Source organism: Protomyctophum bolini (assembly GCF_963924005.1).
Source record: "Protomyctophum bolini genome assembly, chromosome: 2".
In the NCBI taxonomy this organism is placed as follows: domain Eukaryota; kingdom Metazoa; phylum Chordata; class Actinopteri; order Myctophiformes; family Myctophidae; genus Protomyctophum; species Protomyctophum bolini.
Window position 1 is genome coordinate 27,030,902 of NC_137863.1, and position 13,832 is coordinate 27,044,733.

A 13,832-nucleotide genomic window follows, 5' to 3' on the forward strand; every position below is an offset into this window, starting at 1 on the left:
GGGGGGGGGGGGGCGACGGTCATAAAACTTCCTAATGATATTAGCAAGTTACTTTTTGTTTTATGAAACCAGGGTATTATATTATTTAAACAAAAACATGTGGAGATTCTCTGTTTATTTTTGAAAGCGTGTAGGCTTTCTATAAAAGAAACATAAAAACGATATATAGATCATACCCCCCTCATGCAATTCAATTCAAAGGGCTTTATTGGCATGAGAAAACATACGTTTACATTGCCAAAGCAGAAAGAACAATACAACAATACAGCAATACAATCATTTTTTTCATTGTTATATTTGTATTTAATTATTAAATTGTTTACGTTTATTTTATTTTAAAGTGAAATAAACCTTTAAGAACTAGTATTATAATATATAATATATAATAAAAGTAGATACTCTGGGTGATGAGAGCCATAGACCAAAATAAATGTCTGGATCTCAAACATTTGATTGCTTTTATTGGGTGTAAACTGCAATGTTCAGACAGGACAGGACACGGCATCTTCATGTCAAAATGTTTTATTCACAGAACAGAGTTTAACTGCATCTTCAGGTCAAAGTGTTTTATTCACAGAGGAGTTGTAACGTTCGGAGGAGACTGCATCCTCGTCTGTCAAAGTGTTTTATTCACATAACAGAGTAACTGCATTCTCGTCTGTCAAGGTGTTTTATTCACGCAACAAGAGTTTGTGAAAGTCTGGTACATCGTCACTGTTCGCTTCTCGGAGTTCACGAAACAGTAGCAATTAAACGCATTATGGGTCATCAAATTGTAGTAACATTAACAGCATTGGGCATTTCTCCAGTCACATTATGTACACATACACTCATTTTACATCAGGTTTACTTCAATCGGTAAGGTTCACTGCAGATTCACTTGATATTTATTTTTATTTTTATTTTTTTGACATTTCATTATGCAGCGCACGCACACATACACACATTCATGTGTCCTGTCAAGATAAAACAATGAGACACATGCAGTTCATTTAAAATGAAGAACAGCTTAATTTTCTTCTTTTTTTCTTTTTAAACAATCTCATTTCTGTCTTTTGGGGTCTAACCGACTGCTGCTTCTTTTGGTCGTTCTAGGGACCTGTAGTTACACCAGTGGTTGTTCTAGGGACCTGTAGTTACACCAGTGCTTCTCAATCATTTTCCTGTTAGGGCCTATTTCTTTCCCTAAATTATTCTGCATTTTTCCATTTCTTTTGAAAATAGCCAATCCTGCAAGCTAGATCGGCTTTCTTTTCCTCCAAACATCCAAAGTATAAAATAGGGTTTTAAAGGGTTAATTTATTTTAACTGGGGACCCTCTGGAACCCCCTCAAGGACCCAACTTTGAGAACCACTGGTGTAAAACACATGAGCGAGAAGGAAGGCTGTGTGATGGAGGGAAATCGACGTGACATGTAATCTAATTACATCTAGGATGTAATCTCTGAAAAGGTTCAACTTTGACCTTACAACCAGAGAGACACACATTCTGCTCTTCAAAGCAACATAATCGACCGTCGTGATTCAATAAATATTGCCAATAATTACAAAAAATGCAATTAATAGCAATTTAAAAATCCATCCTTTGACAATGTGAAGACAGTAAGCCACTTCCTGTAATTATTCAGATTATTTACAGCTTGTCTCAGACTGACCTCACTTCCTTTTGGAATGCCCACTTTCACTAGAGAGTGACGTCATAGCGAGGCTATGACAATGACATCACTGCTATCTATGACAACAGCTTTATGACACTGATTCTGATCCCTTTTTACTTCAAGGAGACAGTTTGATTATTCTTTTTTTATTTTTTTTATTTTATCCATCCATCTCCTGGCTTTGTGTGTTCCGTCTGTGACTTCATGTGTGTGACCATGTCTATGGAAGTTTTATGACGAATCAACCACCTCCAGGAACCACCAGGTCAAAAAAGTCATGATCATTATGACGAATCAACCACCTCCAGGACCACCCCACCAGGTCAAATAAGTCATGATCATTACGAGAAGCCTTCAGTTAGACACTCGTCTCGAGACCACAGACAGGTAGTCAGTCAGACTGACAGACAGGTAGGAAGTGAGACAGGAAGACAAACAACTGGGTAAAAACTATGGATGGATGCAGTCTAGTTCCATTACAACACAAACCTGTCTGTCTGTCCATTAGTGAGTGAGTCAGTCTGTCTATTAGTGAGTCCGTCTGCCTGTCTGTCAGTCTGTCAGTCCGTCAGTCAGTCCATCACCTAATCAATCGTCCGTCAGCCCGTCAGTCAGTCTATTGTGTTCCAGTGGGCGTGGCTTCGTTGCTGTCGCTCGGTCCTGACATTTGCATGAAGAGTTCCCTCAGCTCTGTGACATCATCATCATGCGACGGTGGCAGTGCAGCGGATCTCTGCTCACGCTCTTCGATGAAGTCCCACAGACGCACGCTGTTCAAAAACTACACAACCAAAAAACACTATGTTAAGTCCAAAACGTACTTTTCAGGATTCAAGTTCAAATATAGCAGTAGCAGATCTACAAGCTGCGAACACGCCGCGTTTTGAAACTTGTGGATCTGCTACTTGTGTGTGATGCTGTAGTATGATCAAGTAGGGCATTAAACACAGACTAATATCACTGCGTAAATATTAATCTGGAATCTCTGTGTGGGACGTGCATTCCCATTTCCAAAAATGCCTCTGGTGATAAACCCGCCCCATATTTCCATAATAGGGCCTGATTGGTGACACACAACTTTGGTGGCAGTGAAATCCAATCACAACGAGCGGGGCATATTTGTCTTGTTTCCAGGCTATCGTTGTGTCGTATCATTATTAAGTAGTTAATTATTTTACGAACAAACGAAAACTAAAAGTTAATAGAAAGACCATAAGAGGTTTCTGCCTGACGGCAACAAAACGTTTGGCATGTTTTGTAATGTATACTGATTGACTGTCATTTCGAAGACCTTTACGGTTTTATGGAAGATGCTTATGCACATCAATTTACAATTGAAGAGAGAAGTTACAGGAGCGCTAGTGGTATCCCTCAACCACTGGTGCTCATGGAATGGAATAATATTCAGGAGAAAGCAAAGATTATGATCAAAGGGTATACAAACTCCAGGTCCAGGGCAGGCCCTCAGGATGGGTTTACATTCGGACCTTTACATATCAAACTGAGCCTGAATGCCTGGACCCGAGTTGTTATGCCTTTTATGCCTTTCTCCAGAAGATTCTTTAAAAGTAATCTTTTAATAGTATTATGGAGAAAAAAAAGACTGAAACCAGTCAGGTCTCAGGCAAACAGAGAACTTTAATCCATGTGTTCTTACCCGCACATTGCCTTCTGAGCCCAGTTGTTTCCTGGGTCGGTCTGGTTGGGCCTTGGTACCATCTGGGTACGCATGGAGGTACAGACACTTCCCTCCAAATGGACACGAACCACGACCCTGGTCAAAGTACCGACACGCCTTCTTACTGTAGACAGACAGGACAGTGTAGTCAGATAGTCAAACAGACAGTCTTTTGTTTGGCTAAAGTCTTTCTGAAGCGTACATTTCTGGTAGTTTCAAATATAATGTTTTACAAATAAATCTGGTCTTGTCATAACCTGTGTTGAGTAACGTAACGTTAGTTTTAAAAGTAACTCATCACATTACAGGCATTAAATTCTGTTACGTTACAGGATTTGTATGTTAATCGTGGAACAGCATCCGCCCTGATGACGGCGGGTCTGTCAAGTTGATGTGATAAATACAGGACGGCTGCAGAACCAATATAAGGACAGTCAGACAGACCTGACTCCAGTCTTAAAGTGCTGTATCAGTCTGTCCTTCTCGCCTTGGTCCTCCACCCAGTAGAGTGATGGAATCACAAACTCGGATACCACCCTACACTCTGGACATGACCTGCAGACAGACAGACAGATTCATGACACCACCCTACAATCTGGATATGACCTGCAGACAAACAGATCGATAAATGACAATAATAATAGTAGATCTAACAGACACAAGTACAATGTCATTTAGACTCTTTCTGTAGCTCCTGGTATTCTAGCACCGCTAATATCTTAGTTCAAAACAAAGCTACAGACTTCTCAAAACAAAATGATTAGATGAATCCTTAAAGTACATTGCACAACACTTATTCTCCCTGCCCACTTTCTTAGCCTAAAGTTTGAGTCGAGGAGAGTAACTCGCATAAAATGTGTTCACAGGATTGCAAACAGGTAAGCAAGTATCTAGTTGAAGTCTTTGTGAAGGTCTGGGACACCCATAATGCGTTCTACCAGAGGGATGGCAATTTAATATGGGTAAGGGCACGTTCTTATACTCTACACCTACCATAACTATGCCCTAATTATAAAACAGATATATTACATTGTAGTGTGCTGAACCATCTTTGAAAGGACCACAATGGAAAAAAGCTTTCGAGCCGTTTTGTGTATATCCTTTTGACAATCGTATGCACGCATTTTTACTTGTAAATGCAATCATGTCAAAAAAGAAATCAATCCATCAATCAATCTTACTTGATGATCTTGTTGTCAAACTGTTTGGCACAGCGCCACTGCCGAATGCAGGCCAGGCAGTAACTATGGCAACACGAAGACAGAATCCCAAACCTCCTCTCAGAGGGCACTGCCTTCTCCAATACCACCTCCATGCAGATGGAACACACCTAGAGCATAAAATAAATTATAATACAATACCACCTCCATACAGAATAGATACAACAAACACAATGTACAGAATCTTAATTAGATAGCGTGTTTTACACACATTTTCTTTGCACTGTGACATATATTTATGTGTCTAGGGTTAATGTGATTTACTCTGGATCAGCACCTGATAAATGGGTCTGGGGACTCTGGATAGCATGTAAATGTGTAGTCTTGCTAAATCCGGTGTATTTATGTCTATTGTTCCTCGATATGCACTGTCAACGTCAGAGGTTAGGAGTCAGTGCAGGTCAGGCATTAGACCAACCTTGTCTTGGCTCAGCTGAACCGCAAATGCTCTCTCCATGTCCGCTTCAAATGCCAACATACACATCTGTAAATAGACAGGGGATTGGATCAGTGCCAACATAAACTCCCGCCCAAATCTAGCATTGATAGTTCTAACTTGGCATTTTGGTACCCAACCGGGAGTCCAGAGTGAACTCTACACGAGTATGTGATTGCACAGCCACATACGGTGTCGTACGCCAAGGTCTAAATATAGGGCTGCAACCATCGTTTACTTATTTATAATCTATTGATTCTGTCAACACATCGGTATCGACCGATATTGGCCTTAAAGCAATATATCGGTAATCGGCATCGGTTTTAGCAGATATTTTATTTTATAATAATTATGTTGAAAAATAAATTAAAAAATGCCTTTTGTGATGAAGGCTGCAAATTATAATGAGTGTTTTCCGTGGAAGCTTTTAAATAAAAAATACTACATTCAAGCTGTTTATGTTGGGATATGGGCCAACATTTCAATAACGGTGCATCCCTAGGTTTGGAATAAAGAGGCATTGCTTTTTTCAAATTCAGTGGTTATAAGCCATTTTTCACAATGGCCAAAATTATTACATTTTTTAAATACAGAATGAGATCATATCAACATCGGTTATCGGCAATAACTGTTAACAGCAATTAATTATATCGGATATCGGCAAAGATGTCTCATCTGTAAATCCCTAATTGATTCAATTAGTTTCATTAATTGTTGCATTCCCAGTCTCCGATCACATTTCATATTGCCTGTCGGGTAGAAACCTCATATGTCCAAAACTATTGCTATTCAGCATTCAAAGTAGCAGATATACGCTCAAAACTTGTCACGTTTCGAGCTTGTGGGTCTGCTACTTTTGAGTGAGTGTCACACAAAACACGGTGTTAGCCTGGCATGGCCAGAGTCATATCACTGCGTAAATATTAATCTGGCATCTCTGTGTGGAACATGCAATTCCATTTCCAAAAGCCAACCCTTATTTCATAATAGTGCCCGATTGGTTCCACACAACATTTGGGCGAGCGAAATCCAATCACAACAAGCGGGGCCAGACAAAATCTGCCTTTTTTTCTTTTTTTTCTATGTCAGATTTGTTTCCAGGCTAACGCTGTGTAGTATCATAGTAGGGCATTCATTTACGAACAAACACAAAAAGTTATAATATGAGAGACGAGATGTGTCTTTCTCTGTGGGCAGCAGAACCAACCTTCTGATGGGAGGTTCTCTGCTCGGCGTCGTGAGGGTGTAGAACCTGCAACCTGCAGATGTCACACAGGTCGCCATGGAGATAAGGGCACGTGCTTCCATACTGGCAATGTCCCGCAGCGGCGTAAGGGCACAGGCCAGGGGACAGGTTGGAGGGGTACGCCACTCCGCCTGGGAAAGGTACAAACAAATTAATGTAGACGTATTTTTATCAATCAAAACTGAAATGTTACCAGATATTTCATCCTTATTATAGGTCAGTATTACATGATTGTGCGATTGTGTGTACGCGCGTGCGCAGGGTTCTTGCACCATTTTGAAAGTAAAATGTAAGACCTTTTAAGGACCCGCGGGAACCCTGGTGTGTATGTGTGTGCATGTGTGTGAGAAAGAGAGAGATACTGACTGTTTCCAGTGTCTTCCAGTCCAGTTGTGATGGCATCCAGGTAAGACTGGGGAGTTCTGCTGGGCTGGTATCGATCTGAAGGGTTGCCATCCACTGGACCACTCACCAGAGCTGAACACACACACACACACACACACAGGTTGGTATCAGATATATTACAGATAGACATGTAGAGATAAGACATGTAGAGTTCTGGGTCCCACCTCTGTCTCGCAGAACCACAGGTTTCTTAGGTCCGTGTCGGCCGTGTAAAGGCGGTGCAGAGGACCCTGGCACGGAACCAAACGCACCCAAACCCCCGTGACCGGACTGGTCACCGGCTGCAGGTCCTACTGCTCCTCTGTCCCTGTCTCGTCCTCCTCCTCCTCCTCCTCCTCCTCCGCTCTCCCTCTCTCCTCCTCTCCCGGGGGGTCTGATGTGGTCGTATCTGGACAGAGAGAAAACCATTATATGCAGGGATTACATTTTTATATAGGGTGAAATTAATAGTTTATGCCAAAAATTACTTATTTTCTATCAATTGATCGCTCCATGAAGCCTTAAATTCATGGAGATTTCTTGTTTTTCTCACATTCAAGCCACTCATTTGATGACCACGGGAGTCAGGCGACTCAAGAGTCTTGCACGATCGTTATTTAATTAAACCAAAACGTGAATTTTGTAACTGCGATCAGCGATGTTTTAGTTATGTTCTGTGGATAAAGCTTGTTTTGATCAAAAATGCATTCTGCATTTTTAAAAAAAAATCTGAATACATGGACGCGGAGGGAGGCAGACTTTTCACTTTGGGTTCATTTCCGGATTAGTCGGTCCCATAGCAACACAGTGCTATTCATACTGTGGTGAAGGGTGCTGAACGATCTGAACATTTTTGTTAGGCCATAGATCTGATGAAAGATCAGCATGAAAGGAGTCCTCCACACTATCCACACAACAGTAGGAACCATTTATCGTAAATCCAATTAAAATCGAATCAAATTTAAATCGATTTAATTAAAAATATATCGCAATGCAAAAAGAAATAGCCAAAAAAAGGACAGAAATACCTGTATTTCCATCCTTTAACACAGCATTGTAAAAACAATGTGCTGGTTGTAAGTTCACACGCTTAGGGGTTTCAAAGTAATGATATAGTCAATTCAACGATAATTTACATATTTTTATATAGTTGTAATTATTGCAAATTTGCCAAACATGCCCAAGTCATGCCTGGACTTGTGTCAGACACAGCACACCAGTATGCCTCAACACATTGTTTGAGAACCTCTGATCTAATGGGTTATTTTTAGCACCGTAATGCAAACAGCAAAGAGCTTTTCAGAACCTGGATCGTCCACCCAGGGCTGTACAGTATGGATATAGCCTACTGAAGCCCAACTTCACAGCATGGCTTTTCAGCTGATTGAGCACCAGGGAGCACCACCCTGACAAACAATCAACCTGGGGGGTTTCTCATTATAGATTTTTCTTTTGGCCAAAATCTCATGTTCAATTTCTGGCCCCAACCTAGCCCTGTTTGCTACTAATTCTTAAAAAATCATTCTCACAGAGATATATATATATTTGCAAAATGTTAAAAAATTAAGAAAGAAAAAGAAAAGAAAGCTTTGGGAATGCTGCCCTTCACTTCACAGGGGATATAACCGCTAAAGTGTCCACTTAACTCATTTTGGGCGGGAACCCCTTTTGGTGTTTTAAACATTATGTAGCTATTGAAAAATAACAGATCTACAAGCTCATAGCACGCCACCGAGTGGCACGCTACGAGCTTGTAGGTCTGTAAATTATTTTTAATCGTGAAAATGTGGCGCAAATCTTTGAATATATATTCTGTCAGAGTGACAGTAACTCAAATATTTGCTTCTGGGGGGTCCCTGGAACAACATATTTTCCGATGGGGGTCGGCGGCCAAATACTTATTTTTGGGGGTCCTTGACATGAAACTGTTTGAGAACCACTGACATAGAAGCATGGGTTTTTCAGATAACTGTCAGGATTTAGAAGGCGTTTGTAGAATCGTCCTCAGGTCTAAATGGGAATTAAATTCATTTTCAGTGGAAACACTCTGAACTGGTTTAAAATGAGGCGGGGAAAAACAACCCCAGTATAAAAGGGTCCAATGTGATTATGTGAACAATGTATCTCTACAAGCACAGGTTTCACCTCTCTGGAAATATTTATAGAATGTGAGGTTCTTACCTGCAGCGTTCTCCATAAGCACAGGTTCCTCTCTGGTAATATTTACAGATGGTGGAGGGTTTGCTGTTGGTTGGGTCGTGAGAAAACAGACACCGGCTGCCCTCCCGGCACACACCATGGAGGAAATACCTACACAGGCACACAAGAGAAAGTACATTAATATATCCATTCAAACATGTCTACACCGTTACTGAGTAACTAAATAGATTTTATTCATAATATTCAGTGCCGATACACCGACTACGTTTACAATCACAGACACAGTACACTTAATTGTGACTTGTTTAACCACTGAAATAGCACCTAAACAAGCTCCCAGCACGTCGCATTGTAGATCTGCAATATCGGCAGGGGAAATAATATTTAGAAATATTTCGCCCCACCAGGGTTAACTGGATAATTCATAATTGATAGACCGTACGCATACAGTATAATCTATGTATTCCAAATATCTGCAAAATTTGAGGAAGATTTGTCCGAGACAATAAGAAACTGTTTTGATGTGAAAATGAGCGGTGAGCAAACATAAGCATAATTAAGCTATTGTCTGGTGTTTAACTTTAATGTGTATACAGTCAATTAACCGAACTAATAAATAAACCTCAAATCCAATTCTGGGCGGACACACACACATATACACACACACAAACAAACTGGCCGACTCGTTTAGTTGCAAAGAAAAACAGCACAACGACATGTTTTGTTGACAAGCATGGTTTTGTCAACTCCCCAATGCTAACTTGGTTAGCAATGAAAAATGGAGCATCAGCTAGCCATGGTTAGCTTCACGCTAGCGACGTCCATTCGGCCCTCGAGAACACACGATCACGACACGCAAACACACGCGCAGAGACACAAAACAGGCAAACAGCACAGCGGCACAACGTTAGGAAGGTTAGTGGGTGTTCATTGACCTGCAGGTGATCTGTTTGGTGCTCATGTTGTTTAGCTAGTAGCCTCACTGGCTTATGATGTTGTCACGTTGGGTCCGCCCTTCAAACTAGTCCGAAGAGCAACCGATGCTCCGCAGAGGACGGTTCCTACTTCACGTGAACGAACCTCGAGGTGGAAAGCCTGGTGACGCAAGTGGTGTTGCATGTTGCGAAAGTCTGGTGAGTCGTGACGCGAGGTTAGTGTTGTCTGTTGTAGTAACGATACGTTTATTAATTATTTATGTGGGCAGTATAGGCCTGTTAGGCTAGTACTCCATTCTGTATCAGAAGAACTAACGTTTAGTCTTTCTTTCTTTCTTTCTTTCTTTGATACTTTCTTTCTTAAAAGAAGTCTGGCTGTGTGGTTTATAACCAATGAAAAGTAGTCTGACTTTTTGGCCTACAAGATTTCTGCCTGACAGTGATTGATATTCGATATTGATATTTAATAATCATAATAACAATAATAATATAACTTTCTCAGATAGCACTCTTCAAAGTACTTAAAGTTGCTTTATGTGGGGGGAGAGAAAATGTTATGTGACTAAAAGTAAAATATTTACCTGTGCACTAACCACGCCCCCCACCCCGGCCGTCACACAGACACACCTTTATGTGCTCCTTCCTGTTCCTTCCCAGATCCTGGAACGTTGTTGTCAGAGACATGATGAACTGCAACAACATGATCACATTCAGACACTGTGGAAGGTCCATTTACACATGTGAAAACGGGCCTACCGTGTTGCCACGGAGACAGAGCAGCAGGTGTCCAGTGTGTGGTGACCGGTTGAGGCTGGGTTTGCTGGACGCCCCGGTCAGAGTCCACACTCCCTTGATGAATGGACACCTCGAACCATGCTGCTTCCTGCTGGCCGCTCAGCATGGGCCTGCTGCACTCACGTACTGTACCTATACATAGCACATCTGAGCTGGCTGTGTTTGATCTGTGTTGTGTTGTAGCTAGTGTATTGTGTTGTGTCGTAGCTATTATACAGGTATTGTCTATTGTATTGTAGCTGTTGTATTGTAGCTATTGTATTGTGTTATGTTGTAGCTATCATTTTAAGGGTGGCAGTGGCTCAGGGGTAGAGCGGCCACTTGGGAACCAGAAGGTTGTGTTATGTTGTGGTTTTTTTCTCCTTTATTTACCCAGGGTAGCACAAGTGCTCATTTTCAGCCACGCCCTGCAGACATACAGACAGACACACACCTTAAAACCTGGGAGCTGACCAGTACAACCACAGTCTTATACTGTTGGCCACTAAGCAGCTCCACTGGAGCAGTTGGGGAATAGCAATAGCACAGTCGGTACTATTGTGTTGTGTTGTATTGTAGCTATTATACTGCTGGCTGATTGATTGATTGATTGATTGATTGATTACTTTATTAGAAGTTTGTAAAGTACAGAGGTACAGTTATACAATAGTGCTAAAAGGACACACAAAAAGCCCAGAGGGCTTGTTTCCATTGTGGTCCTGTGTATTCAGTTCATCAATAGACATACAGTCCTATACAAGACATCATCAATACTATAGGAGCAGTAAAAGCATATTTACAGCATATTAGCAGTGGGGCGGAAGTTATTTTGGCAAGCTAGAAGACAGGTGCTCTTCTATAGTGGTTTTGAAGAAGGGTAGGAAGTCACACTTTTAATGGCTAGTGGTAGGGCATTCCACATTTTGGTGGCAGAATAATATAATTCATTCATTCCCCATTTGTGTGCTGAATCTGTGGGAATGAGATCAGTGGAGCTCTCTCTGGTGTTGTGCCCATGGACGTTACTCACTCGTTTGAAGTAGTCAGACATAGGTACGTGGGCACTGATCCTTTGAGTATCTTGACGACCAGGACCATTGCAAGATGCTGTACTGTACTGAGTGTACTCTATCCTTTACCCTGGCCTGAGCTCAGCTAACCCACCCTAGCATAATGAGCAGGAGTTAGGTGAGTCCTATAAGTGTGAGGTTTAGTAGTAACCTGATCAGTTTGTTTTGAGAGGTCTTAAGTTTAGCTTTTAATGCTTTTGAGCTACTATAGTACCATGAGGTGCATGCATATAGTCAAAATTACATAAGTGATCCACCACGTGTCCTCAGTGCATTTAAACTCAATTGTGTCGTGTTGTGCTGTGCAATTGTGTTGTGTTGTGATGTGATGTGACCTATGGGTGTCATGATTATATATACAGCAGAAATAGTAGATATGCTATTTATTTGGAAAGATCTTGAAATTATTTTTTTGATCTTTTAAGATCACAAATCGAGCACAATGTTCGAGAGCTACTGAGTTTAAAGTCAGAGATTCAATCTGATACGATTTACCCGAATTCGATCGATTTCCGTGACACTGTTCTGTGTTCTGTTGCGTGTTTATCTTATGGTTCTGTTCTGTGGTGTGTTTTGTTTTCTTCTCTAGTGAATGGAGTGACTCTGAGCTCCATGTAGGAATTTCCAACTCTAAAGGTGATGGGAGGTATTTTATATTATTATATAATATATTATTATTATGAGTTTATGACTGTATGGTATACAGTTACATATTATGTATAATTATTATAACTAGGTGTGGTATACAGTTATATTATGCATATTATATATTGTGTATAGGTATGGTATATAGGCTATACAGTTATAATACCGGTATGTGTATTATATATTGTGTATAGGTATGGTATACAGTTATAATACCGGTATGTGTATTATATATTGTGTATAGGTATGGTATACAGTTATAATACCGGTATGTGTATTATATATTGTGTATAGGTAGGCTATACAGTTATAATACCGGTATGGTATGTGTATTATATATTGTGTATAGGTAGGCTATACAGTTATAATACCGGTATGGTATGTGTATTATATATTGTGTATAGGTATGGTATACAGTTACACCAGGTCTGGGGTTCAGCGCCAGCAGGAGGGATGGGAGCACTGTGTGATTGTTCCTCTTATCGCCCCTGACAACCACCTGGTCGTCCCTGGTAACCATGGTAGTCTGAGCTTCAAACAGAACTGGGACAGACAGCTGGAGATGTTCTCCTCACGGGAGAGATGGACACCTGAAAGGTCTCTCCTCTCCTCTCCTCTCCTCTCCTCTCCTCTCCTCTCCTCTCCTCTCCTCTCCTCTCCTCTCCTCTCCTCTCCTCTCCTCCTCCCCTCTCCTCTCCTCTCCTCTCCTCTCCTCTCCTCTCCTCTCCTCTCCTCCCACATAGTTTGTGTAGTATTGTATCATATAGTTTTTATGTAATATTGTGTAGTGTGCTGCTGTGATTTATTTGAATTTAAATCCTGAAAAGTTACAGTTTTGGATATATGAGGTTTCCACCCGACAGCAATGATAAGTGAATGGGCATGCGTTCCCAACGGCATCACTATACAGTGTATAGTGATGCCGTTGGGAACGCATGCCCATTCACTTATCATTATAATGACAGTAGTGAACGATATATGTATAGTTATATATACTGTATAGTATACAGTATATATATATAATTGTAGTAAGGATGCCACAGAATATTTAATACAATGTATATGAATTCAATATTAATATCAATCCCGTTTTACTCTCTCAGGTTCTCAGAGGAGGAGTTTGGCTCATGTTGCTATGGATACGCTCTAGGTTTCATTAACGAGCTGCTGATGTCATCAGACAGGGAGCCAATAGAGAGAGACAGCTTCACCTCTCTGCATGTCCTCCCCCGAATGAGGACCGCCTCCAAATACCTGTCTGTCTGCCAGCACATTACACAGTATGGATACTATAGTACTTGACTGACTGTATTTCACATACTGTAAGACAGTATCTGTCTGTCTATAGTACCTGACTGACTGTATCTCACATACTGTAAGACAGTATCTGTCTGTCTATAGTACCTGACTGACTGTATCTCACATACTGTAAGACAGTATCTGTCTGTCTATAGTACCTGACTGACTGTATCTCACATACTGTAAGACAGTATCTGTCTGTCCACATAAGACTATACTGCTGTCTGCACTCAACATAAGAGAACTTAAAGCCGCACTACTGTCTGTATGTCACTTTTTATCAGCTTGCAGAGCTGATCAATGATCGCCCAGAGTACTAGTAGCGAT

At 41.0% G+C, this 13,832-nt stretch overlaps 2 protein-coding genes across 3 annotated transcripts; one reads left to right on the forward strand and one right to left on the reverse strand.

Annotated features, from left to right (window-relative positions):
* Window positions 1-506: 506 nt before the first annotated feature.
* Window positions 507-9,804, reverse strand: mkrn2 (makorin, ring finger protein, 2). 2 transcript variants are annotated; one of them, XR_013966134.1, is made up of 11 exons: window positions 9,718-9,804; window positions 8,804-8,932; window positions 6,808-7,031; window positions 6,605-6,715; window positions 6,200-6,369; window positions 4,975-5,040; window positions 4,518-4,666; window positions 3,781-3,891; window positions 3,316-3,460; window positions 1,131-2,439; window positions 507-1,099 (listed from the first exon to the last, which is right to left on the reverse strand). XR_013966134.1 is itself a non-coding variant. In XM_080793520.1 (10 exons), exons 1-10 carry the CDS (start codon window positions 9,741-9,743, stop codon window positions 2,275-2,277), a joined length of 1,296 nt encoding a protein of 431 aa, XP_080649646.1. In that variant the 5' UTR covers window positions 9,744-9,804; the 3' UTR covers window positions 507-2,274. The 2 variants fall into 2 exon arrangements, 1 of the variants encoding a protein (XP_080649646.1); XM_080793520.1 differs by having other exon boundaries at window positions 507-2,439.
* Window positions 9,805-10,399: 595 nt separating this feature from the next.
* mkrn2os.1 (MKRN2 opposite strand, tandem duplicate 1) lies at window positions 10,400-13,508 on the forward strand (the record flags this gene model as incomplete). The annotated part of the gene is made up of 4 exons (XM_080789986.1): window positions 10,400-10,635; window positions 12,151-12,197; window positions 12,611-12,803; window positions 13,310-13,508. The coding sequence occupies 4 exons, from the start codon at window positions 10,400-10,402 to the stop codon at window positions 13,506-13,508; spliced, it is 675 nt and encodes a 224-aa protein (XP_080646112.1).
* Window positions 13,509-13,832: the final 324 nt, after the last annotated feature.

What these genes read in the sequence shown, in the direction of transcription:
- mkrn2 (XM_080793520.1), bottom strand. Translation starts at nt 9,743, where the DNA reads ATGAGCACCAAACAGATCACCTGCAG. An exon ending in CACTTTAAGACTGGAGTCAG is followed by an intron (nt 3,461 to 3,780) that starts GTCTGTCTGACT and finishes GTCTGTCTACAG; the next exon opens with TAAGAAGGCGTGTCGGTACT. An exon ending in GCTCAGAAGGCAATGTGCGG is followed by an intron (nt 2,440 to 3,315) that starts GTAAGAACACAT and finishes TTGGTTGTGTAG; the next exon opens with TTTTTGAACAGCGTGCGTCT.